The sequence below is a fragment of the Biomphalaria glabrata genome, chromosome 6, assembly GCF_947242115.1.
Source record: "Biomphalaria glabrata chromosome 6, xgBioGlab47.1, whole genome shotgun sequence".
Classification (NCBI taxonomy): domain Eukaryota; kingdom Metazoa; phylum Mollusca; class Gastropoda; family Planorbidae; genus Biomphalaria; species Biomphalaria glabrata.
In genome coordinates this window covers 4,188,977-4,215,120 of record NC_074716.1, presented here as the reverse complement: position 1 = coordinate 4,215,120, position 26,144 = coordinate 4,188,977, and the positions used below count along the sequence as shown (strand labels likewise).

The window sequence follows — 26,144 nt, the reverse complement described above, 5'->3', positions numbered from 1 at the left end:
GACTACACCAACACATAGTTCCAAGATCAACAGATCTGGATTTTCTTGTACCGCATTTTTATGGTAGCCATCCGTTTGAAACAGAACCGGAAATACACAATTAAATGCACTGGCTATTTATAGTTTGTAAACAATAAATGAATAATAGAGTAGACCTTTATAATTTTTGTTAGTATTAGATTTAATTACATCTGTAGATCCTGTTGTAGATATATAGATCTATCAATATAGGTAATGTCCTAAGATATAGACATTATTAACATACCATTTACTATATATAGATATTGAGTCGATTGACAGCCATTGTGATTGAGCTAGGCCCATAATTTGGCATAAATGATTGTGACGATTGTCGGCATTTGTAATGACTTAAATGAGTAAATGATTGTTCTGGTTTTAAGAAATTAACTTCTAATCTAAGTTCTAGACTTGGCTGTTAGAGAGTTAGTTATTGTATTGTCACAAGTGTGTAAGATTCGTATTTTAGTGATACTACTAGCCTTTATAGCCTTGGTTGGCTACCCATCTTACTACTACTAGTATAGGACTCAGGAGAAGGAAAACGCTAAATTCAAACCTTCGCTACCTCACTTACGCCTACTAGATGTAGTACTACTAGCCTTTAGCCTTGGTTGGTTACCCATCTAGGAGAAGGAAAACGCTGAATTCAAACCTTCGCTACCTTACGCTGTACGGCTATACCCAAACACGGGAAAGTCTTTGGAAAACAACCTCTGAGGAAACATCAGTAGCTGGTGAGCCTTAGGCTTAGGACACTTAGCCTAGGTAGATACTTCAACATCTGGCCAAGCCTTAGGCTGATAGTGACACACTGTGCTACAGCCTGGCGAAAGTTCGGAAAGCTACGGCGCTACTTATCCCAACTATATAATATAGGATATTCCGTTCCTTTGGTTACTGCTAGATTTAATAGGTCTCAAGTCTAGATATAATATATATATTAATAATATTATATCGTACTAGATCTATTAGCCTATTACTACTGTTAGATATTATAATAAAACTATTCTAGAGAGATCTAGCCAGATCTAGAATCTAGATCTATCTTTAGATTCTTAGCATTCTAGATTATCTAGATATCTATTCTAAGTCTAGACCTAATCTACTATCTAGATTAGATCTGTTAGTAGTGTTAGAGTACTTAGAGATTTGTCCTCTGATGATGATCTGTACTTGTGATAGGCTTAAGACTTAAACTTAAACGTTACGACCATCATTCCAATTGAATTTCCATGGCTGCTGCCATGAGTTGAAGAACATAATTTAGATCTATATATGATATCAAGAAGTACAGCTCATATAATAGATCTATTATATTAATGGAAGACTAGATTGACTAGACCTAGATCTATAGCTCTATAACTTGTAGTATAACTAATAATAACTTAACAGATTTAAAGATCTAGATCTAACTAGCTATAATTTGATCCACGTGTGTACGTTCTACAGTGAAGACTGAATAATCCAGTTTGTGCCGAATATCGCGAGCTTAAAAGAAATAAATGCTTCTTTTTCATTGGTCGAAAAAAATGTTAACATGTATAAAACTTTTTTTTTATAATCGAAATCTAGAAAAAACAAAAAACGAATATGTTCTCCTTTAACTTTAGATTCTATGTTTGATTAAATATTACTAGATATAGATATATTTTTTTAGTGTGCACATTAAAAAATCAGACACACACACACATACACTATTTGATTACGAAAAGTCTGCATTGGGCCCATACGGGTAAAACTTCACTATTCCAGTTAGGGATTTCCCCAATAGAACCCTAATTAATTTTTTTTTTAATCTTAATATTACTTACAAAAGGGATTCAAAGCAACATTTAGCTTTAAGACAATTAATACTAAATTTTAAAACATCATAATATTGTTTTTTATTTTATAATAAAGATTTCATCATGTTGGTTCTGGCGTGATTGGGGAAATCCCACACCGGCACGAAAGCGGAAAGACGTTAACGGCCCAATAACTAAAATCCTACACCGATCCGTTACCATTTTTATAGGGGCGAGTGTAAGTAGGGCAATCTACCCAATGAAACCTTATTACCCCACACTGCGCCAGAATGGTTTTGATAGGGCTTTGTTTATAGAGAAACGCTGAATTCAAACCTTCGCTACCTCACTTACGCCTACTAGTACTACTAGCCTTTAGCCTTGGTTGGTTACCCATCTAGGAGAAGGAAAACGCTGAATTCAAACCTTCGCTACCTTACGCTGTACGGCTATACCCAAACACGGGAAAGTCTTTGGAAAACAACCTCTGAGGAAACATCAGTAGCTGGTGAGCCTTAGGCTTTGGACACTTAGCCTAGGTAGATACTTCAACATCTGCCAAGCCTTAGGCTGATAGTGACACACTGTGCTACAGCCTGGCGAAAGTTCGGAAAGCTACGGCGCTACTTATCCCAACTATATAATATAGGATATTCCGTTCCTTTGGTTACTGCGTGGAGAGGGGGGAACTGTTGTGAGAACAACATAGCTCTGACCAAAAACAATGCTAATGCTCAGGCTTTCATCTCACTTCTACGAAATGAACCAATAGTCGTTACGACTGAAGGAGGCCTACAGTATAAGACACATGATTATGATCTAGATTTAGATTCTTGATCTATCATCAATAAATTTCTATCTTAAATCTATCTACTACTACTAGTAGTACTAGACCTAGATTCTAGATCTACATCTCTAACTTTAGATTCTATATCTATGTCATGTTATGTAACTATCTAGATCTAGATTGTAGAGTTGGTTGAGTTAATAATAAGATAATATGTCAGTCTATGTACCTGTTCACATAAACTATTACCTTTACTTTACTTACTATATATTTATATATCTATATATAATATAGAATTTAGATTTGTTATCTATCATTTAGATTTAGTAGTCTAAATCTAATGTCTAATACTGTACACTGATTATATTATACAGGCAACAGGGTACTCATAATATAGAGTTCTAGTAGATCTACTCAAATTTATATCATGGTTGACTGGATTACAAATGAAGCTCCAAGATGGATTGTCATAGTAAGAGGATCTATTAGTAGTAATAATTAGTACCAGCAAGGGCCAGCCTTAGATAATTGGAGACCCTAGGCAAAGTGAATTAGGTGGCCCCAAATGAAATAGAAAAATAAAGTGCAAAAAAAATTAAATTACGAAATTTATTTAAAACCTAGTGTTCTACAGCAATAACACTGGGCACAACTTTCACTATTTGCTCTCTAAAAAAGTTGTTTCGAGTCCTGTTCACAAAGCAACCACCAGACACTCTTGGCGAAGTAAATTTAGTGGCCCCAAAATAAATGAACCAAAAAAAATTAAAAAACTACTCAATTAATGGAAAACATGCCCATGTATATCTAAATCAATAGATAACTGAAATTCACAAATATCATATAAATAAATATATATTTATATATATATATATATATATATATATATATATATATATATATATATATATATATATATATATATATATCGTAATTTCCATAGTAGAGACAAAGTTTGACTGGTAAACAAAATTGGTTTTACTCCTGTGTGAGGCCCTACCAAGTGGAGGCCCTAGGCAGTCCCTATTTTACCTAAGGCCAGCCCTGTTAGTAGATGTACATCTATTGCTTTAACCTAAGAAAATACTACTAGAGACACTTGAGTAAAGCTGCCTTATCAAACACCCCCCTTTCGTAACATTTTTTCTCCCATATCAATATTCTCACCATCAATGCTTCTTCATTTAGAGCACATTTAGTTTTGTATTCCTATGCGTAAAAGACCATAGTTCAACTTGGGGTCAAAGTGCACTGGTATGAAAGTGTTTGTTTTTTTTACCTCATAAACAATAACTCATGTATGAGGTTGCATCTGGTGCTAAAAAATAAAAGTAAAGTATCCTTTCTTACTTAATTAATCCTGTGCACTCCCAGGAGAACATAGGGCCGCAACCACACCTTTCAACCGAACTGGCTTCTTAGCAGCTTTCTTCATCCTATGTCATTCCAGTACCCTCAGCTTCACTGATGACTGACCTCTTCCAGGTTTGCTTGAGTCTGCCCACTTTTCTCTTTCCTTATGGATTCCAATCAAGTGCCTGCCTTGCAACATTGGTAGCTGGTTTTTGCAGGTTGTATCCTATCCAGCTCCACTTTTGCTTTGTGATGTCCTGGGCTATAGGCTTTTGTCTGGTTCTCGCCCACTAATTGACAGTAGTTATCTTTTCTGGCCACCTAATTCCTAATATCCGGCGTAGGCATCTGTTATAAAAAGTTTGGCATTTTTCCCTTTCAGACCTTGCTATCTATAGGGCAGATAATGTTAAGGTTGACTGTCTCTTTGGCCAACTGTTAACTTTTACCTTTACTTTTCCCTAACTAACGATAGGTACCTAGTAGAGTTGGGTGGAATCAGAGGCAGCAACTAAAATTCCCGAAATTAAAAAATCCTTGTCTAGTGCTAGGGCTATTGTAAAGCCTTATGAAGCATCAGCTTAGCAAGACCTGTATATTTGATTATTAAACATTATTTTGAAAATTTTTTTTTGTATAAATGTAACAAAGTTTGTGTTATACTAATTACCTTCCTTCTCACTTAAAAACCAAAACAATTTATTAAATATTAAGTATGATCTCGCCTGCCAATGCTAAATGTATTTATAGCATTGACCATACTAAAAAATTTTTATGGCAACGCAGGTGGGGCAAATAATCCTTTCGTTACTCACCCCAATCATAGTTTATCTTACGTTTGAAAAGAAAATGACTTCAATGAAAGAATTGGATGATTAAAGCATTTTAAGATCCATATTGTTCGATGTGGTTTATAACATGTTCAATATCATAGTCATGGGAAAAAGATTTAATTGTTTGCTGAGGGAGACACTAGGTCATACATCAATTTTATTTTTAACATAGTCATTACACCATATCTATTTTTATTGACTAATGGATGATGAGTTTATAGAGGTTTTCAGTTCTTTTGTAGCTCTAACCATTACAGAGCTATACAAATATAAAAGCAAATTTGGTGACAACTTGGTTTAAACTTTAAATGTGTTAGATATGGCAGTTTTTTTATGATGATCTCATCTATAGATAATAATTAAACTCTATCACTTAGGGTTAAAAATAAAGGTTTGGTCACTTTGGACATTGTGGTTTAGCCTGGTTGTCAAGATGCAAATATAATCGATTAATTGATTTGCAGTCAACACTATTCAACATGCTGACCGTCAGAGGAGTAGATATTAGCTCTGATCACTACCTTGTCAATGGTAATTTTATGCAAACTTCTTTTGATGTGCCAACCCTGGCGAGTCACTCGCCCCAGGCGGTTTAACATGAACAAATTTTAAGACTGTAACATAACTGAACAGTGTCAACTGAAACTGAAGAACTGCTTCGAGAGCCTAGGAGATATACAGTTGCTTGTAAGATAAGGGCTCAACTTTAGATGTAACAATTGAATTTAAGGAAGTTATCGCTAGGAGAAGATGTTCATACAAGGAGTAGTGGATACAAGGCAGAACATGGAAACTGATGGATGAGAGGAAAAATGCCAAACTTAGAAGAGACCCAAAATATTACAATACAAGATCACAAAGAAGCAGAGGAAAAATGCAAACTTAGAAGAGACCCAAAATAATACAAAACAAGATCACAAAGAAGCAGAGGAAAAATACCAAACTTAGAAGAGACCCAAAATAATACAATACAAGATCACAAAGAAGCAGAGGAAAAATGCCAAACTTAGAAGAGACCCAAAATAATACAATACAAGATCACAAAGAAGCTGCAGCAGCCTACAAGAAAGCAAATCTGAAAGTAAAATTAAGTGACTGATACATGAGATTGGATTTAAAAGAAGGTCCAAGATTGACATGAGAACTCTTTAATGCATTGTTCGAGATCTCACTTGGACCAGTGAGCAGACACAGCGCATCCATACTTGCACTTGCCCCCTAACTGAAGTGGTGACCAAATATCATATGAGATTCACATAGGACAAAGGCCAGATAAAACAGGTTTATCCAAGTTAGCCACCATAACATGGAAGCCAAACAGAGGGAAGTAAAAACTAGGCTGTCTACATCTTCTTAGAAGTTCTAAAAATCTGTGGGCACCAGCTGGGAAGAGGCTGTGGAAGTCGCCTATGACTGATCTCTGTGGAGGAAGCTTGCCATCAGATGCTGGAGGACTTAAGTCTAAGTAAAAGTAAGCCTTGGTGACATGGCATTTGCTTCTGTGCTTCACCATGGTCAAAATTTCAAGCCCTGCTTACTTATTCCCTGCATTAATTCAGGAGGTTTGGGCTAAGATGTAGATCTAATAGTCTCACATTCTGAAGAAAGGTTAGAATCAGTTAATGACATAGTATGATAGTTATAGATCTAGACTTAGTGCTATGGCCCCATCCAGTCTACTAGATCTAATAGCCAGTAGAATAATCCACACAAATAAATGTGCATCACAATAAATGCAGATAACTGCTCAATGAAAATAAGTTTCAGAATAATGGTTCACCAGTCAACTAATTCATTGACAACTGGTTGATTGACACTCGGCTCACAAACTATTGTGTCCACAACTAAGACTACACTGACAATTATTTCACAACATTGTGTAATAATTTAATTGTTATTGTATGGAGCTCTTATTAATCATGATAATATTATTTTTTTTATACTCTTCTAGTTGGATATCCTCTTTATATATATATACATACATATATATATATATGTTTTGTTTTTCCCTGCAGGGCATCTGGCTATTAATCAACGGAATCATTTTTGGCACAACATTTGTCAGATACAGAGATGGCGAAGAATTTTATTACCTACGCTCTTTGGTTGGGGTAAGAACAGGATTTAAAGTTACACTATCTATTTAAAGTTTCTTTTTCAGACCTCAGGGTATTGATGGAAACAGTTTAGGTTGCTAGTTTACTGTATATAGTTCTCAAATATAAGCCACATATAAATCTAAGTCACAGCTATTTTTATTGTTGAAGATCCAAAAAGAATTGAGATGGAAGTCAAAGTGGCAGCTATTTCATTACCGGGGGTGCAATGACACAACTCCAAGGGAACACCAATGAGAAATGTTTTGTTATCTACCCACCATCACCTGCTTTGTGGGAATATGCTTACCTAATCAATAGTTGAATTCTATGTTATTGGATTTGTGGGAAAGATGCGTAAGTGGAAAATGAGTTTCCTACACCACAAAATTCTGGAGACAAGTAATATTTCTGGCCTAAAATGAAGCCATCAGAAAATTGTATGGTATTAGTTGTTGAGAAATCCCTTATTAGATTGTTGCAGAAACCCTAGTTAGCCAATCCAATTTTCTTTTCAATTGTGGCACACCTGATTTGCATTATCTTAAGTACCATGCATAGCACTAATTAAACAGTTTCTATGCAAAAAGAAATACATATCACATTAAAATATGGGTTGTGGGGCATCAATCAATTTTATGTAACCTACTGCACAGTGTACCAGAATTTCGGGCCCTCTATAAGAGAGTGTTTTGTTGCCTACAGAGTGGCCAAGTATCTAAAACCATTAGTGCATTAAGAGAACTTACAACTAACCTCTATCATTATCCATTATCTTCCATTTATTTTTTAAAATAGAAGTTTGACTTGTTTAAAAGTGTTCAATATTAAAAGCATTAATTTAAGACTAGTGTTTAAAGTTTTAAAGATAATTTTAATTTTGTTACATAATCATGTTTAGACGAAATAAATTATGTTTAGTTGTGAAAAAGCTAGTAGTGGTACCAGAGATAAAGTTAATTTAAAAATAAATATTTCTATGATCATGGTATTGAAAATGAGTTTGATTGCATAGTTGATCTTTTATGGCAGGGGTTCTCAACCTGTTGGTCGTGACCCCCTTGGGGGTCGATTGACGAATTGCCAGGGGTCGCCAAAGACCATTGAAAAATGGATTGTTATTTTCTATTCTTCTATTGCTGTGTGTGTGTGCAGGGGGGGGGGGGCGCTGCTAAGAGGGGCATTGTAAAATGGGGTCGCCAAGCATAAAAGGTTGAGAACCGCTGTTCTATGCATTAACTCAATATTAAACCTAGATACTCATCTCCATAGAGTTCTTTGTGTTGGGCTCGAGGAAGTGCAGCATGCCTAAACTTCAATATGATGCTGATTCTGTTACCTGTTTGCCGCAAGCTAATCAATCTGATCAGGGGCACTTGTAAGGTGAGACAAAGCTGTTCACTAACTTTGCTCAGTTAACCTTATGACCCGTTTGTATTCATAATCCTAGGTAGTAATGTTATGGTTTGTATAACAAATTCTCATTCATTTTCTTTTCATTTTACCCAATATGTTTTTCAGTGTTGTCCTCGGTCTCTACGAAGGCAGCTTGATAAGAACATAACTTTCCATAAGTACATTGCATACATGATTTGCTTGCACACAGGTAACTAAAATCTTAATGGTATATCAGGTTACTATTTATATGGAACTGTTATGGCATTTTTCTTTTGAATTAAAAGTGTTAAGATTTTTTTTTTTTTTTTTTTGAGGTTTTGTATTTATATATAGTTGCTTTGTTGCTTTTTCACTAGCAGAGAATTTCTAGCAATTTTTTCATTAAATTTGGCTTCTCCACGTGATGTTAAGTTTTAACTTTGTTTTTCTATGGACTTTTTCTCATTTATAAAGAGGTTAGAAAAAAGAAGAAACTGTTTTTATTTCAATGTTATGCCTACTATTTAAATGTTATGCCTACATTCCAGCCATACACATTAGTGCCTACTACTTAAATGTTATGCCTACATTCCAGCCATACATATAGGTGCCCACTATTTCAACTTTGAGAGACTAGCTGAAGCTCAAACCATAAAAGATGATGACATCCGAAACTTTCTCAGCCGTTTGCCATATTCACAAAATGGGTCATGGATAAATCCAATTCGTTCGTCAAATCCAGTATGTGTATTTTTTTTTTATATTTAATATTGTCTTATTATTTATTGCTAGAATACCTCAATTATTCATTAGTTTTTACAACGTATTGGTTAGGCCAATTATAGAATATGCATTCTCTGTTTGGGACCCCTCAACTCAAGATAACATTAAGAAACTGGAACAGACACAAAATAGAGCAGTGAGATTCATAACAAACGAATATTCACACTTAACTAGAGTAACACCTTTAGTAAAATCACTAAATTTAGAAAGCCTTCAGGACAGAAGACTCAAAAGTTAAGTAGCAACTATACATAAAACACTGAACCATAATCTTCAAATACAAAAAGAAAATTTAATAAAATACTCTGAAAGACACAAAGATAAAGGCACATTCCTTGTCCCATATGCTAGGACAAATTTGTACAAATACTCCTTCTTCCTTAGTGCTATTAGAGCATGGAATGGGTTGCCTGAGCTAGCCAGGAAAATCAGTGACTTGGCAGAATTTAAGTCATTGGTTAATATGCATGACTGAATGCATGACGCGTAGGACGTGATCATCTTCTTTTTTGAAGTAACGTCTGTATTATATAAGATAAGAAGAAAAAGTTGTTGTTATGAAACAAAATACAGACACGACTTACATGACAACACAAACCTATCTGATGGTGTGTTATCTAGTAGTAGATATTTAGCCTGTGACCTGCATCATAATAACAACAATAAATTCTTAAACATATTTGTGTGCTTATTAAGCATTTATCAAATTTTAACTGTAAATATATATCTGAATATATGAATTGAGAAGTGAATATGAAAGATTAAAATTTTAGCCAACCAGTTGTAACTGAACTGTGGCGCTGGTCTATGTAGCCCTGTATGTGATCAGTTGACACAGGCTTGTGTACTAAAAAAGGACTGATGTAAACTCTCCTCTTGTAGATCAATGGTGATTTGGTTATCTGAGTATGGACTGTGTGTTTTCAAAAAGGCCTTGTATAGCCAGACATTTACTACTGCCCATTGTAAAATATTTGATTGTTTATTTTTTAGTTATTACACTCATTAAAGTGTCTCTTTTTTAGGAACCCAAGTTGTCAGGTTCTTGAATTAGCTTTAATGTTCTGTCAAGGGTTTGTAAAGAATCCTAACAGCATTTTAAATTGATAATCTGTTATTATGAATCCTCTTTAAGTCCCTTAAGTTTGCCATCTGTGTGGCTGCCTGGTCGAGTGGAATGGGCTTTGGATTATCTTCATGATGGTCATCTGGATGCTTCCACCCCTTGCCATTCTATTGGAAGTTTGGGCCAGAACGTTATAATCTTCATTTCTGAAGGAGCATCTGAAACACAGAAAACAAACAAAAATAAAACACAAAAATACCAATCACTGATACGTCAATAAAGCAATCATTACAAACATGCAATTGTATGAAATATTGAGACTTTTTATTTTTCACTTCACCTTGAATAATTAAATGCATATGGTTCTCATAGGACCCAACCAAAGAGCTGTTTAAAACAGTTGCTGGTGTAACAGGTGTCGTCATTACTCTGTGCCTTATCATAATGGTCTCATCTTCAACTGAAATCATTCGGTGGGTATTGTCACCATTATTTAAAACAGATTGGAACTATAAAACACATTGAATATTTATACAGTAATACTGTAGTTTTTGCTAGGCTTCATCTAATTTAACTCTTTCTCTCCATTATTATTTTTCCACGTTTCGAAGTCTTCATTTTGCTCATTGCTATTTCACTCCCCTGTTATGATTAAGCTTCAATAGCTTTGTTGTTTGTTTTAAGAAAATGTTTTATTTGGTATAGAATTAAAGGAAAAGGCATGCTCTTTTCATATAACGCAAAGTCAAGTTTATAAAAATTAAACATTAATTAAATTAAATGAGGTCAAATCAACGATGGTATTGTCGATTAGGAGCAAAAGAGTTAAAATTAACTACGGTACATTAGAGCGTTATTGCCAATATTGGTTTATATTTAGAATATTGGTTTGTATTTTATGAACCTTTTTTTTTTCTATAGAAACTCTCGTTTGACTCTAATGTGTTGAACAAAACAAATTATGGGATGTAAAAATAGGTTGAAGGTTAAAAAGCTAGTATGTAGATTTGTCAGTTTTTAAGGAAATATTTATGGAAAGCATATATTTATGTCCTCTATATTTTCAAACATAGGATAATATTGAGTTATTCAGTATGACAATATTTAGTGTATTCTAGAATGGAGAGCATATAGTTATGTTCTCTATAGTTTCAAACATAGGATAATTGAGTTATTCAGTATGACAATATTTAGTGTATTCTAGAATGGAGAGCATATAGTTATGTTCTCTATAGTTTCAAACATAGGATAATTGAGTTATTCAGTATGACAATATTTAGTGTATTCTAGAATGGAGAGCAGTCAAACTTAACATGAAACAAAATATTTAGAAATAAAAATTGAAAATAATTAATTGCACATTCTACACCTATCCCTCAGTCTGTTGGACTGTTGGGGCACCATACAAGAACTGTTAACTGTCTTTCTCCATTCCTCTCTGTCTTTTGCCTTGAATAGAATTTCATTCACTGACAGGCATGTCCATTCTTTGATATTGTCTTCCGATTCTCTTTCTCCGTCTTCCTCTTCTTCTTCTTCCTGGTACTGTTCCCTGAAGGAAGGGGATTGCAAGCCCCAAGGACCTTGTGATTCTCTTTCTCCGTCTTCCTCTTCTTCTTCTTCCTGGTACTGTTCCCTGAAGGAAGGGGATTGCAAGCCCCAAGGACCTTGTGATGTGGCCATGTGTTCATGCTTTGTCAGTAAATATATTAGTTAAATATTTGTTCAAATATTGAACATTTTCTTTTCAACATACATAACTATATTGTTTGGATCTAAAGTAAATGTTTGTTTTGATTGTTTCAGACGGAGTTATTTTGAACTGTTTTGGTTCACTCATCATGTGTACATCATCTTTTGTATAGGATTTGTTATACATGGAGCTGAGTAAGTTCACAGCTGGTCACAACAATACTGAGAGGTTACTGTCTTAGCTCAGAGTTAGAATATTCCTCTTTCTTTCTCAATAGATGCAGCAACACTAGAGTTTCCATCCCGGTGTACATGCCGTCTAAACTTAAACGGATTATGGTCCCTCTCTCAAACCTAGCTAGTGCGATCCAAAGAAATACTGTACATTTTGGCACTAAAGTATTGGCACTTTGTTGGTGATAATGCATATGACAACATAACAACTGAACTTCAATAAAAAATCTTTTTTTCCTCGCAAAATTTACAAATATCATCTACATTTTGACCTTTGTTTGTTTGTAAAATGTTTTACATGTTTCGGATGTTCCTTCAGAGTTGAAGATAGTTTACTTCCTAGTCCAAACCTCCCGCAGGACGACGGGGGATGGGAGCGGGCAGGTTTTGAACCCTCGACCGTCGATAAATCCGAACGACAGTCCAGCGTGCAAACCGCACAACCAGGCAGCCATCCTTTTGTCTTCTCTCCCCTTGACCCAAACAGTCAGTGTATTTTCTGTTTCCTACAAGAGCTTAACATTTTTTAACAAGTTTCCAGGTTAAGTATTTGTTGTTCTCCTTTGACCCTTTTGAAGTCGCATTGCTATCAGAGGGGCCAGTGATGGTTACCCGACAAATTTGGGCCGACTATTTAATGATATATAATCAGTACCAGAGTCTCAATAAGTGGAGGCCTCGAGCAACATTTTCTTAGGAGGTGCCTACCCTGTTCATGGCTTAATATCAATGTACTTTATAATAATGTAGCCAACAATATGTTGTGTTTGTGAAAAAAAGAAATAAGTCCTTGTAAATTTATTATCTTTTTCTTATTTTCTTTTATTTAAAATACATATTTTGTTAAAATTTATATATTTTCTTAATGTGGGCCCTTTTTAAGAGTGAGGCCCTTATTCTCTGCAGTCTTGCACTGTTGGAAATCTGGCCATGGATCTATAGATCTAGTCAGAAATCTAGATCTAAAATCTAGATTGTCTGGTGGCAGCTCTCTTTCATCAAACCCAGTGTCTCATTGCCGCATCAGTAACAAATTAGTGTGACAGGATTAGTCAAGGTGGCTTTTCTTATTTATTATTTAGGCAAGCTCTCACAAATTTAAGCTTTCAATTTATATCTTAATTAAATAGCTCTTTTTTTTCTTGTCTGGCCCAGGCGGCTCATACATCGGCAGGTCAACTTAGACAAGCATCCAATAGACATCTGTGCTAGCAAGTACAAGTCTTGGGGTGGCACTGAGTGTCCTGTACCAGAATTTGAAGGATCACTCCCTATGGTATGTGCTGCAAGCCATTGTTTATATTCAACTCACTTGTTAAACATAAAATGCATTTCTAGGACTTTCATAATGTTGCGGTGTCGTAGGAGAGGTGGCTAAAAATAGTTTAGCATCCGTCGCTAAAGATTAATATGCAACTGCAAACACGTGGCAAAAAGAACAATCCGACTCCTCAATTTCTTATCTTATATATTACAGACGTTACTTCAAAAAAAGAAGATAATTACGTCCTATGCATTGCATGTGTCAGTCTAGTCATGCATGTTAATCAATGAAACTCTGCTAAGTCGTTTTCCTGGCTGATCCAGGCAGCCCATTCCATTCTCTAATGGCACTAGGGAAGAAGGAGCACTTACAGTATGAATTTGTTCTAGCATATGGAATAAGAAATGTGCCTCTATCTTTGTGTCTTTCTGAGTATTTCATTAGGTTTTGTTTTTCTTTTTGTAAGTTATGGTTTAGTGTTTTATGTATATATTTCTTAATGTTTTCTCGAGTTGAGGGATCCCAAACAGAGGATACATCAATGCTGTTTGTATGCAACTAAAGTTTGACTATCTGTATCTGTTGACTCACTTGTGAATGATTGTAGCGCCAGTGATTTCACTGAGTGTGTTTTAGTACATTTAGTTATTCATCATTAAGTCTAGCCAATATTTTGTTTGGATTTTTAATGATATAATTAGTAAAATTTTGTGTTAAATTAGATGCTGGAACAGTTATCTTAGCATTGGAAAAGAAATGGTTTAAATAATATCACAAAATGATGTAGGTATTAACTATCTTCTCCAGAGTTGGGTGTGGCTGCTGGTACCTGCTCTGATATTTCTTATTGATCATCTTGCTGGCTTCATCAGTGGACTGAGACTGGTAGTGATAACAAAGGTATATAATAAGGCTTAAAGGGCCCTTAACAAAGTCAGGCTCAGATGACAAAAAGACAACTTAAGTAGACTGCGATAAATGGCTTTCCGTTAAATGTGGCAAAATTTGCTAGTCGCAACTGGATTTGTGTGGTCATGTGAAATACTGCAATCGTCTTTATTTATCAGAATTGAAGACAATATCTTTTTTTCTTATATTATTTCAATAAGGCTTGTCTTCAGTTCTAAAGATTAAGGAAAATTGTAGTGCTTCTTGTGAATTAAAGAAGTAAATCGCTGATGGTTAACAATCCAGAACAAAAATTAGTCACAAGAGAAGTTGCAAAGTTAAAAGGTCATCTTTCAAGATATAAAATACCACAGACAGATATAATTTTTAAAAAAAATTAAACATTTTTTTCTTTATTTGTGATGAGTACAGTATTGTTGATTCTGGTTGAATAGACTTTTATGGAGATTTTGGTATCTCAACCACTCTCTTAATAAACACTTTAGGTCAGTAGCAAGACTTTGTTACAGAGACAATTTTAAATCCAGAGAATAGTTATGATCTAAACATTTGGGGTAAAGACAGAATTGGACTCATATTCGTCTGATGAATATCTCGGTATATAGAAACCTTCATGATGTGTACAATGTATTAGATAAATTGTCCTAGTGTATCCATTACTCCCATGCCTTTCAGTCATGTTTTATGACCTTGCATGTACCTCAGGTTGTAACTCACCAGTCGAGAGTGTTTGAAATTCAGATGCAGAAGAAAAACTTTAAAGCAGCACCAGGGCAGTATATCCTCATACAGTGTCCCAGCATCTCACGCCTAGAGTGGCATCCCTTTACACTTACCTCTGTAAGTTGTTGCAGTGCACATTCTATTTATGCAATCACATGTTTACCTATTTTAGCTCATTTTTTTTTTAAGTTGTTCTACTTTCTTTATTACTAATTTTATCAACCCACAATTTTCTTACAATAACTAAGCACTTTTCTCCTCGGAACTGCATGTAACAAATTTCCTAAACTAACTTTTTATTATATTTTTTTTTGCAACACAATTTTATTTTGTCTGATGTGACTTTTTAATCATGCATTGCCTGAAGATCAGTGAAGAATGCAGTATTTCTCATGGCTGCGCAGCCCCAGCTGTGACCTACATATTTTGCCACATGCAGGGCAAGCATAACTATTGTCCACAGGTGGTCGTTTTAGATTTTCTTTTTGCTGTCTGCGTCTGTCCTCGGCAGCAGATTTTCTTTTGGTCTCAAATGTGTATCCTGCGGCCTTTGTGAGTGACCTCCAGCTGTCTCATTCTGAGGCAGCATGTAACCAGTTGTTTTTTTTTTGGTGAGCTAAAAGGTGGTCGATGTAACAGAGGGGCCTCATTGAAACGCTTCAAAATTAGAGCATCGATTGGGTTGCCTTAGTCTGCCAGGAAAACCAAACACTTGGCAGAATTTAAGTCATTGATTAACATGCATTTGTACAAATTTGTCCTAACATATGGAACGAGGAATGTGCCCTTATCCTTGTGTCTTTCTGAGTATTTTATAAGATTTTGTTTTTGTATTTGAAGATTATGGTTCAGTGTTTTATGTATAATTGCTACTTTACTTTTGAGTCTTCTAGCCTGAAAGCTTTCTAAATTTAGTGATTTTACTAAAGGTGTTACTCTAGTCAAATGTGAATATTCGTTTTGTTATGAATCTCACTGCTCTTTTTTGTGTCTGTTCCAAAATCTAACAAATACTTCTTTTGAAATGTTAGCACTTCATTTTCATAACCCTATATTTCAACATTTTTCTATAATCAAGCAGGCCTGTCAATTCTAAAAACTTTTAATTTAAATAGAAGTAGCTGTTTATTATTTCAGTTAAAAAAAAAATAATTATTCATTACCAATGAAGTGATTAAGAATTGTTTAAGGTATGAGATTAATTTGATCTTATTCCTAAAACATTTCAGGCTCCCAGTGATGATTATTTCTCAGTTCATATTCGTCGAGTTGGTGACTGGACAGAGGCTTTGGCTGAATTGTGCTGTGTCGACAAACAAGAATTTAGAGATGCTTCTAAAATGCCCAGGTAATGTGTGCAATAGTTATTAACATTTCTGTATGTAAAATATTATTTTTAATGCTGTACTTTTATATATTTCCACTTATTTTCTTGTATAAATCAATTGAATTGTAACTATTTTTATCATTAGGTTTGTCCTTAACTATTTCTTAACTCACTGTGAAATATTCATTTCAGAATCAAGGTTGATGGCCCTTTTGGAACTGCTACAGAGGTTAGTTGGAATTAGGTTTGGGGGGTTGGGGGATACTTGGCTATTTTTTTTTTATTTTAATTTGGTAATTTTTTTTTTCCTTGATTATTACAACTGTTTAATGACTGATTTCAACAAATATTTGATGTTAAGGAATTTACATAACTTGCTTTTTGTAGTTATACATTTTTATCTCTTCCAAAGATTAACCTTACAAAATAGGTATCAAAATTCATAGATCAACATTACAATGAAAAACATAAAGAAAAGTAAAGAAAAATATTTTTTTATCTTTTAATATCAACTTCCCTTGTCATATATCTTGCACACTTCCCTTCAAAAAAGATAATTGTTGTATCAAAGCTTAATTATGATAATTTATTTAGTTGGAGATTTAAATTTTACTTATTAGTTTTCTAGATAAATTTTACATAGTCATTAGTTTTCTTGACAAATTTTACATAGTCATTAGTTTTCTTGACAAATTTTACATAGTCATTAGTTTTCTTGATAAATTTTACATAGTCATTAGTTTTCTTGACAAATTTTACATAGTCATTAGTTTTCTTGATAAATTTTACATAGTCATTAGTTTTCTTGACAAATTTTACATAGTCATTAGTTTTCTTGATAAATTTTACATAGTCATTAGTTTTCTTGACAAATTTTACATAGTCATTAGTTTTCTTGATAAATTTTACATAGTCATTAGTTTTCTTGACAAATTTTACATAGTCATTAGTTTTCTTGATAAATTTTACATAGTCATTAGTTTTCTTGACAAATTTTACATAGTCATTAGTTTTCTTGATAAATTTTACATAGTCATTAGTTTTCTTGACAAATTTTACATAGTCATTAGTTTTCTTGATAAATTTTACATAGTCATTAGTTTTCTTGACAAATTTTACATAGTCATTAGTTTTCTTGATAAATTTTACATAGTCATTAGTTTTCTTGACAAATTTTACATAGTCATTAGTTTTCTTGATAAATTTTACTTAGTCATTAGTTTTCTTGATAAATTTTACTTAGTCATTAGTTTTCTTGTTAAATTTTACTTAGTCATTAGTTTTTTTTTTAATAAATTTTACTTAGTCATTAGTTTTCTTATCAGTAATTCAGGCAACATGTTTCATGCTGAAATAATTCTGGGGAATGTGTTTTTATCAGAGTTTTAATTTACTGAAAAATTGTTTTGCACTAAGCTTTAACTTCTTTTTTTTATACTGGGGTATATTGTTTTCCTTGGGAAATTTTAATCTTTATCAGCATTTATTGAAATCTCATATTTATATTTTTTTATCCTTGCTTTAATTAAATTTTCTTTGTATTGTGAGGGAGTTAGCAAAAGTTAAACATGGTTGGGCACAGTGCTGCCCTCTAGACTGTGGTATCGAACACTATAAGGAGCCAGGTGTGACCTTGTTACTGAAGGTGACTTCACTTCTGCTGGCATCTATCATTAAACCAAGGAACTTTTTCCAGTTAATGAAAAATTAATACCTTTGTCCATCTTTACAAAATTTAACCCTGTGTCCTATGGATTTTGAGAGAAAATATTTTGAACCAAATTTCCTAAGTTCAAGATCTTATTGATACTGGTATATAACTTAATCTCTTAACTTTTTCCTGATTATTTTCCTTGTTCTGATAGAATTATTCATTTTGCTCATTTGGATTTCACTATTCTGTTATGATTAAACTATAATAGCTTTTGTATTTGATATCAGAAAATTTTATATTTGGTATCGAATTATAGGGAAATGCATTCTCTTTTTACACGACATAAATAAAAGTTTATAAATCCGAAAATCAATTTAGTTTAATGGGGTTAAATCAACGTTGGCATCGTCAGTTAGGAGAGAAAGAGTTAATAGTGCTCAGAATGAGTTTTGAAATATTAATTGTATCCTGAAAGTTCATTTGGAACATTTGTCTCTTAGGTTTTTCCAAAAATATATAGGTATAGATTTTGTTGGGTGTTAGGGTTAGATATAAATAAGCAGGGCTTTTTTTGTGACGGTCTGCACCGGTACGGCGTACCGACACTTTTTTGAAAAATCAATGGTAGGCTCGTCCATTCAACTACTGAGTACCGGCACCTAATCACTGAGTACCGGCACCTTTTTTTTTTACAAAAAAAGCACTGTATATAGGTATGGATTTTGTTGGGTGTTAGGGTTGGATATTAATTAAATATTGTTGGCCTCCTTCTATCACAACACAATTCACAACTTTGGTGTCCAAAGAATGGTAATAGCCAATACAGTTTGGTATTAGCAGCCTTGCAGGTTCTGTCAGGAATGGGCCTAAGGATCACCGGCTCCTGATTTTTCCTCCGGGTTGAGTCTCATGTTTGGGTATAGCTGCAAGGCAACAGAGGTTTGGAGCTTTCCTTCTCCTTGGTGGATAGCCAGTGAAAGCTAATAAGCCCCTCCTTCCAGAAGTTTACTGGTTTAGGAGTCATTGCTCCTTATTCTGTTAGTTCTGACAGCTCTGATGATTCTGAGCCAAATGAGAAGTCTAGGAGTTGTTCTGGTTGTCAGAGTCTGTTTGAGACTTATGCCTTTGGAAGCATTGTATAGGTAGTGGAGCTTAAATCCATTACCACTTCCAGCACAAATAATCTTATGGAACCTTAAGATTTTTCAAAGTGATTGAATCCTGCCTGCTCCCATTCTTTTCTCTCCTGCAGAAAGATTGGACATGTTGTAATAATCTTCATTTATGGAGGAATGTCTAAGATTCTACAGCAAGATCCTAGGTGTCACATACAAAGACTGCATATTTCACTTGATGCAACAGAACATTGACTGGCACTTTAGGCATTTATAATTATTGTTTGATGCCTCTGTAATATTTATATGTTAAGAATAGAATTTTTAATTCTAAAAAAAATGCATTTCTCAAGTTAATTAACATTGTTCCAGGATGTCATGGCTTATGATGTTGCAGTGCTAATTGGTTGTGGGATTGGAATCACGCCTTTTGCTTCTGTCCTTAAGTCTGTTTGGTAAGTAGTTAGTCATCAAGTCATTGTTAAGTTATGGAATACACAAACTTACACATAAGTAAAGATTAGTTTCAGTTTCTGGTAATCACATTAAAATGATCTATTAGGCCATTGAAGAAATGTTTTGTTCAAATTAAGTGTAGCAATAATATTTAGTAGTTGTAATCATTTAATGAGTGATTCTTTACAATGTATTTTTCAAAGTATTGTTTGTGATTGTTTGAGACTGTATTAAGTTTGTATCTTTCAACTCCTCTCTTCACCTAGTCCTTAGTCTGTTAAGCCATTGGGGCACCACACATGATCGTCTTTTTTCTTGAATAGAAATTCTTTCAATGACAGGCCTGTCCAATACTTTATTTCTGTCTTCCCATCGCTTTCTGTGTCTGCCTCTTCTTCTTTTTCCTGGTGCTGCTCCCTGAAGGAAGGTCTTTGTGAGCCCTGAGGACCTTGTGATACAGCCATCAAGTTTTAGTTTGCCTTTTTTTTTTGACAGTGGTCAGTAGGTCATCATGGGGTCTAATTGCAATAGTGATCCTGTTTAGAATTTCCTCATGTGTTGAAGCCTTTTTAGGTGATAGCTAGTTTCCTTCTAAAGCATCTCAATTCCATTGCTAGAATCTTCCTCACTAATTCTGCAGTTAATGTCTAAGATTGATAAACATACAAGAATGTGGTCATGACCAAGGAGCACATCAGTCTGATTTTAGTGTCGAGGGCTATGCCTTTGTCTTTTCAGATTGTTTTGAGCTTTGCAAGTGCTTCTATGGACTGTGCAATTCCAGCCAGTAGTTCAAGTTTGGTTACTTTGTCTGAAGCAATAGCTCCAAAGTATTTAAAACTTCTGACACTTGCGATTTTTGCACCAATACTGATGTCCGATTTAAAGCCCTGTTAGCTATTGGTCATAATGTGTTTTTTTGGACGTTGATTAGCAAATCAATGTTGAAATCGGTATTGATAATTTATCTACAAATGCTAATCATGAAATTGTATGAATATTTGACATTACTTGTATAAGTGCTAAACTTGTACCAGTAATGTCAACATGTATAGTTGGAATCAAAGTAGATATTTTTATTGATGTTATGACTTAATCTTAAGTTACTTGTCACTTATAAGGTCCCAGTGTTGTCAAGCAGGACAGAGTCTGTCATTGAAATGTATTTACCTGTACTGGGTTTGCCCTGACACAACTGCCTTTGAATGGTTTCAAGGCCTCCTGTTAGATCTGGAGAGACAGATGACAGCAAACAATCGGCAGAGTATGCTAAGGTTCCATATTTATCTGACTAGAGGATGGAATTCCAACCAGGTTAGCTATTTTCAAAGCTAAAATAGATTTCCCTATTAGAAGTTTGTTTTCTTTAATTAACAGAGGGACAGTAATTATGTCTGGCTTTTTGATAGGTGTGGTGGCTGAGTAGTAAAGCACTAGGCTTCCAAACTGAAGGTTCTCAAGTTTAAATCCCTGCACAAACGTGGATATTTTACTTCAGAATTTTTAGGATGCCACTGAATCCTTTGGAGGCGCTGTGGCTGAGCGGTAAAGCGCTTGACTACTTGACTACTGAACCGGGGTCTGGGGTTCGAATCCTGGTGAAGGCTGGGATTTTTAATTTCAGGATCTTCGGGCGCCTCTGAGTCCACCCAGCTCTGATGGGTACCTGACGTAAGTTAGGGAAAAGTAAAGGCGGTTGGTCGTTGTGCTGGCCACATGACACCCTCGTTAACCGTAGGCTACAGAAACAGATGACCTTTACATCATCTGCCCTATAGACCACAAGGTGGTCTGAATCCTTTAACTCTAATGGGTAACTGAGGAAGTAAATGCAGCTCTTTGTTGAGCTGGCCACATAACAGCCTCGACGATCGTCAGAAACAGAAGAGTTTTACATAATCATCCCCTATAGATTGGGAGGTTTGAAAGGAGTACCTTTACTCTTTTTTTTTTCTTTACTTTGATAAATAGTCTTCTGCATTTTACTGCTTCATATCTGAATAATTTTTTAGGTTTGAATATTGTCAAAACTTTTGTAGCCAGAGCAATGGAGGGAAAGCACATTTGGTGTCATCTGGAATAGAGCAGCTTAAAAAAGAACATTTTCCTAAAACTTTTATTTCAGGCTCGGAATATCATGCTTCATGATGATGTCAGTGTTTATGATGCTGTGACTGGCTTACATCAAAAAACACATTTTGGAAGGCCACAGTGGGAGAATGTTTTTAAGGAACTCTCTCAGTTACACAAAGGGTAAGCAACTCTGTACATTTATTCTCTTCTCTTTTATTTTTACGTTTCTTTGATATTTAACTTGTACTTTTCAGGTTAAATTAGTAGATAATGCAATATTAGTAGGCCTAGATAATACAATCTTTCAATATGCTGGTACGGTACTTATTTCTTTGGTTTTCTTCTGATTCTAGATTAAGCACAGGAGTATTTTTCTGTGGACCAAAATCTTTATCTACAATTTTACATAAACTCTGCAACAGATTTTCAAATTCAACAGAAAAGACAAAATTTTACTACAACAAGGAAAACTTTTAATGTATGGACTTATTTAAGATTAAATTTTTTGTAACATGTTTAGTTTCAATGTTAGGCATATTCTATGTGTTTATTTCAATGTAATAGTAATTCTGTTAGGTTTGATAAATTCTAGTGGTTCATATTTTTATGGTTCAAAAGTCTTACCGTACTGTATTGTATATACTGGTTTCTGGAGTCTTACTGTATTGTATATACTGGTATCTGAAGTCTTACTGTATTGTATATACTGGTATCTGAAGTCTTACTGTATTGTATATACTGGTTTCTGAAATCTTACTGTATTGTAATACTGGTATCTGAAATCTTACTGTATTGTATATACTGGTTTCTGAAGTCTTACTGTATTGTATATATATATTTATATATATATATATATATATATATATATATATATATATATATATATATATATATATATATATATATCTGAAGTTCAATGTACATAACACTTACATTCCCAAGAATCGGTGTGCAAAAAAAAAAATCCACTAATTTAAAATGAACAATTCCAATGCATGTGAGTAATGCTCTAAACTTTCATTTTGTTGACAATAGTATTATTTTAAATTTGTGGCAGTTGTACCATTTTTATATAAAATGTTTTGAACCATTTCCAATGTTATTTCAGCTATTTAACTAGAAATGGTATTGAAGCTTGAAGATATTGAAGTTTTTGTGGAATAATTTAACATTGCTTCTGGCATAGCTCTATTTTTAGCTCATGTTGCACAGAACTTATTAATTTTATGTCTTAATATATATGCATTTTTTTTGGGTGACAATCACCTATCCACAAAGGAGGGTTTTGATTCTGCCACTCACAAGTCTTGTCATGTGTGTGGCCTGATCCATATCAAAGGGTGCCTATTCCGCCACAAAGTCTTAAGTGTACCAGGATCTCAACTTTAAGGTGCTGGCAATACCACACCTAAATATTTGGAACGTCTTCCACTGCCTAGGGAACAACTTTCAATACTCCACTTGTTTCTTTTATTCCAATGCTGATTGACTTGATGACCCATCTTTAAAAACTTCTTTATCCCACTTTCGGTCAGAGTGTTACAAGATCATTTGTCGTCATCGAGAAGTACATAGAAGTCTAATTCATAAAGCACTGGTTGTGTGTATGTGTTTCGTGTGTGAATGTTGTTTGAATTTTTCATCTATATTGTTATTGTACAGTAGTTACGCCGAGGTCAAACTGAATTTCCATTTGATTGGATCAATAAAAATTATCTTATCTTATTGGTGCCTTCAAGAGGAGCGCAGTGATACAAATTTAACTGGGCTCGTCAAAAAGTTGTATCTATTATGGCTTATTTTGATTGGTGGAACAAAATGTTATAGCAATCAATCAGTTCAAAAATTATGTAATTTTACATTAGGTAACAACTTCTGTTTTTGTTCATTTATTATTATATTTGTATATGATTTATTATTAAGTTAATCTTTGAATATAAGTTGTTGGTTTTTTGTTGTTTTTTCTTAAATTGCTTTTTATAGCTTATCTTTGATGCTTATAGCATGCTCTGTGTGCGGCTATGGTTCAATCTCATTGGTGGACATGTGGGGGGAAGGGTATCCGCAAAGACAACTCTTCTCAAGTCAGGATTTGAACTTGAGCCCTCTTGATAGGTAACCAAGTGGTTTTTAGACTTAGCCACACATCGATATCTGTATTAATATTGTTGTCTACATTGCTTAATGATGATGAATTAATTAATGTGCCTTGCTTTCATTTTACTAGGAAAATATTCATAATATTTCATCTTATGATATTTCAAGACTCTCCTTCTGTTAGGGTGAGCATGAGATTTTGTAGGAATGTGAACTACCAAACTGTAATCTGAGTCTGTGAGTACAGAATACCAGCACAGAATTTTTCGTTTTTAGCAGGAGATACATTCCACAAAATACAAATTTCAGTAGAGTAGAGGAAAGATATTTATGTATTTAACTAGTATTTGAATTTTTAAATTCTTTTCTGTACTGTAAAATTCAACTTTTTGGCATTAAAATCATTCTAGCATGTTTTTCAGCTGAAATAAAGTCATTGAAGTTGTGATTTAGCATAATGTGGACATGAACAATATATGTACTTTATGTAAAAAATCTATAGAAAAATTTTATGAAATTTGAAATAAAATATTTTGGATACCCATCTTTAATGGTTTTAAGTAGCAAATCAACGAAAGATGAATTGCTAAAGTAGAAAAGGGATTACTGTATTGTATATTGGTCGGTGACATGGACAAAAAGATGTTTTAACCTTCAAGAACTTGAGTGTTTTTTTTTGTGTTGTATATATTTTACAAGAATATTTGTCTTTATTTTAAGTTTTAAAAAATGTCTTATTTGTTCATTTAGATGTACTGGTATAAACTATGTTACAATTGATGTTAGAAATGAGTTAAAATTAGATATATACTCGTATAAACTATGTAACTATTGATTGATGTTAGAAATGAGTTAAAATTGTTTTTGTACATTTCTATTTTTTCTGGTGACAATAACAATGTTGTTGACTTTACACAATTATTAAATTGTTATTATTCATTGGTATTCAGTCTGTGATTCATTACGCGCTGCCTTACCTATAAACAGTATACATTTTTGAGCATATTAGTTTCATCTTTCATTACTACATGTTGAAATATTTATACATTTAAAAAGCAAATAATTTTTGTCAGGAATACTTATCAATGACCTAAGACATAAAATGTTTCTGCTTAGAGTTCATTATTCATTTTTTAATCACCTTTTTTTTTCAATGTTTATAATGTATTTAAAAAATTTCAATAAATTATTGAACGTTACAAACAGATAATTTTCACCTGGTTTATTATTTTAAAATGCATGGGTCAACAAAAGTGTTCAAAACAGAGCGAAAATAATCTTTCTCAACAACAACAGAAAAAAAAATGTTGCTGCACAAAAAATGTTACAACTTTTTCTGACTTTGTCTGTATTGTTTAGCTGCTTGATTGGCCTGTCTGTTTTGCTTTCTCTGAAAATTCTGCTGCATCACACTTCTCTCCTTCCCTTTGTAATATTCGCCTTTGTCTATTTGCCACTGCATGGCTTTGATAATGTCCACTTCATCTGGTATTATAACAAAACGAATCTGTCTTCCCCGGATGTAGAACTCTGAGAATGAACTTTTTTTACCTTTGGTATCAGAATAGACAACATTGGTCATGCTCAAGTTCATATCTCGCTCCACAAAGTACAAGTGTCCGGTGACTGTTTTGTCATTCCTGATTTCGACTGTAATAGTCTTGCCTTCTAATGCTTTTAAAAGGCATGTCATGGTATTATAAAAGTAAAATCTGGAACGGCCGCTTTCAACAGCCATTCTGTTATTTAGCGCAGCAGCTGTTTCTCTGAAATAAAATAAAATGAATATGAGTCAAAAAAATATGTTGACCTCAAACTGAACTATGAACACACACGAAAACCAAGTTAAAATGTAATAAAACTTTACTCACTTTCTTATACCGATGGAGCTTAACGGTCAAGGGAAGAAGGGCTGTCAGGTCAACAAATGTTACTAGTATTTCTGTTCAAAAGAAATCAGAATAAACTATAAGAAAGAAATATTTTACTTTGATCAGAAAAAAAAACTTTAAGGGCGCTAAAAAAAAAAAAAAAAGACTAAAAAATCTCCATATTCAATTCCAACATTATTTAAAACAAACCATTGCCAATATTATTTTAGGCCTTCTTATGAATGTTTCTTTTGAACAGTTGTTTTAATAAAGAATGTTTGCTATCAATGACTTTGCTAGCAGCATTTAAGATTTTCTGCCAATTATTTATATTTTTAGTGTGCAGAGTTCCATACCTTGGAGTGATATTGCAGCTTAAAATACTGCAGTTGTGAGCATGGTAAAACAGTGACACAACGCCTTTTCTCTAACAGTAAAGGAGGACATTTTTCTTAGTAATGGTAATCTTTGTTGCCATTGCTTTTTTTTTGTTTTGGTGATAGTATTTGCAGTAAAATTTAATTAATCATCCAAGTCTAGAAAAGACACTTTTCGTTAGATTGAACACTGATGATTAGTTAGTAAATTAAATTAATTTTCAAAATGGCTGTGTGGAAAAATCATTTCTA

General features: G+C 33.8%; 2 protein-coding genes across 4 annotated transcripts; one reads left to right on the top strand and one right to left on the bottom strand.

The window, feature by feature from the left end:
• Positions 1–112: 112 nt before the first annotated feature.
• On the top strand, positions 113–22,379 carry LOC106080053 (cytochrome b-245 heavy chain-like). Of its 3 annotated transcripts, none has more exons than XM_056033972.1 (17): positions 113–231; positions 2,967–3,064; positions 6,794–6,889; positions 8,147–8,257; positions 8,396–8,480; positions 8,847–8,992; positions 10,473–10,573; positions 11,907–11,987; positions 13,182–13,302; positions 14,098–14,190; positions 14,905–15,039; positions 16,152–16,270; positions 16,442–16,478; positions 19,391–19,473; positions 20,596–20,788; positions 21,600–21,727; positions 21,901–22,379. In XM_056033972.1, the coding sequence occupies exons 2-17, from the start codon at positions 3,020–3,022 to the stop codon at positions 22,022–22,024; spliced, it is 1,698 nt and encodes a 565-aa protein (XP_055889947.1). In that variant the 5' UTR covers positions 113–231; positions 2,967–3,019; the 3' UTR covers positions 22,025–22,379. The 3 variants fall into 3 exon arrangements, with proteins under 3 accessions (XP_055889947.1, XP_055889948.1, XP_055889946.1); XM_056033973.1 differs by lacking the exon at positions 113–231 and adding an exon at positions 291–377; XM_056033971.1 differs by lacking the exon at positions 113–231 and adding an exon at positions 2,154–2,313.
• Positions 22,380–24,968: 2,589 nt separating this feature from the next.
• On the bottom strand, positions 24,969–25,382 carry LOC106071324 (U7 snRNA-associated Sm-like protein LSm10). Its single transcript, XM_056032096.1, has one exon. The coding sequence runs from the start codon at positions 25,380–25,382 to the stop codon at positions 24,969–24,971; it is 414 nt and encodes a 137-aa protein (XP_055888071.1).
• Between the last annotated feature and the right edge of the window lie 762 nt (positions 25,383–26,144).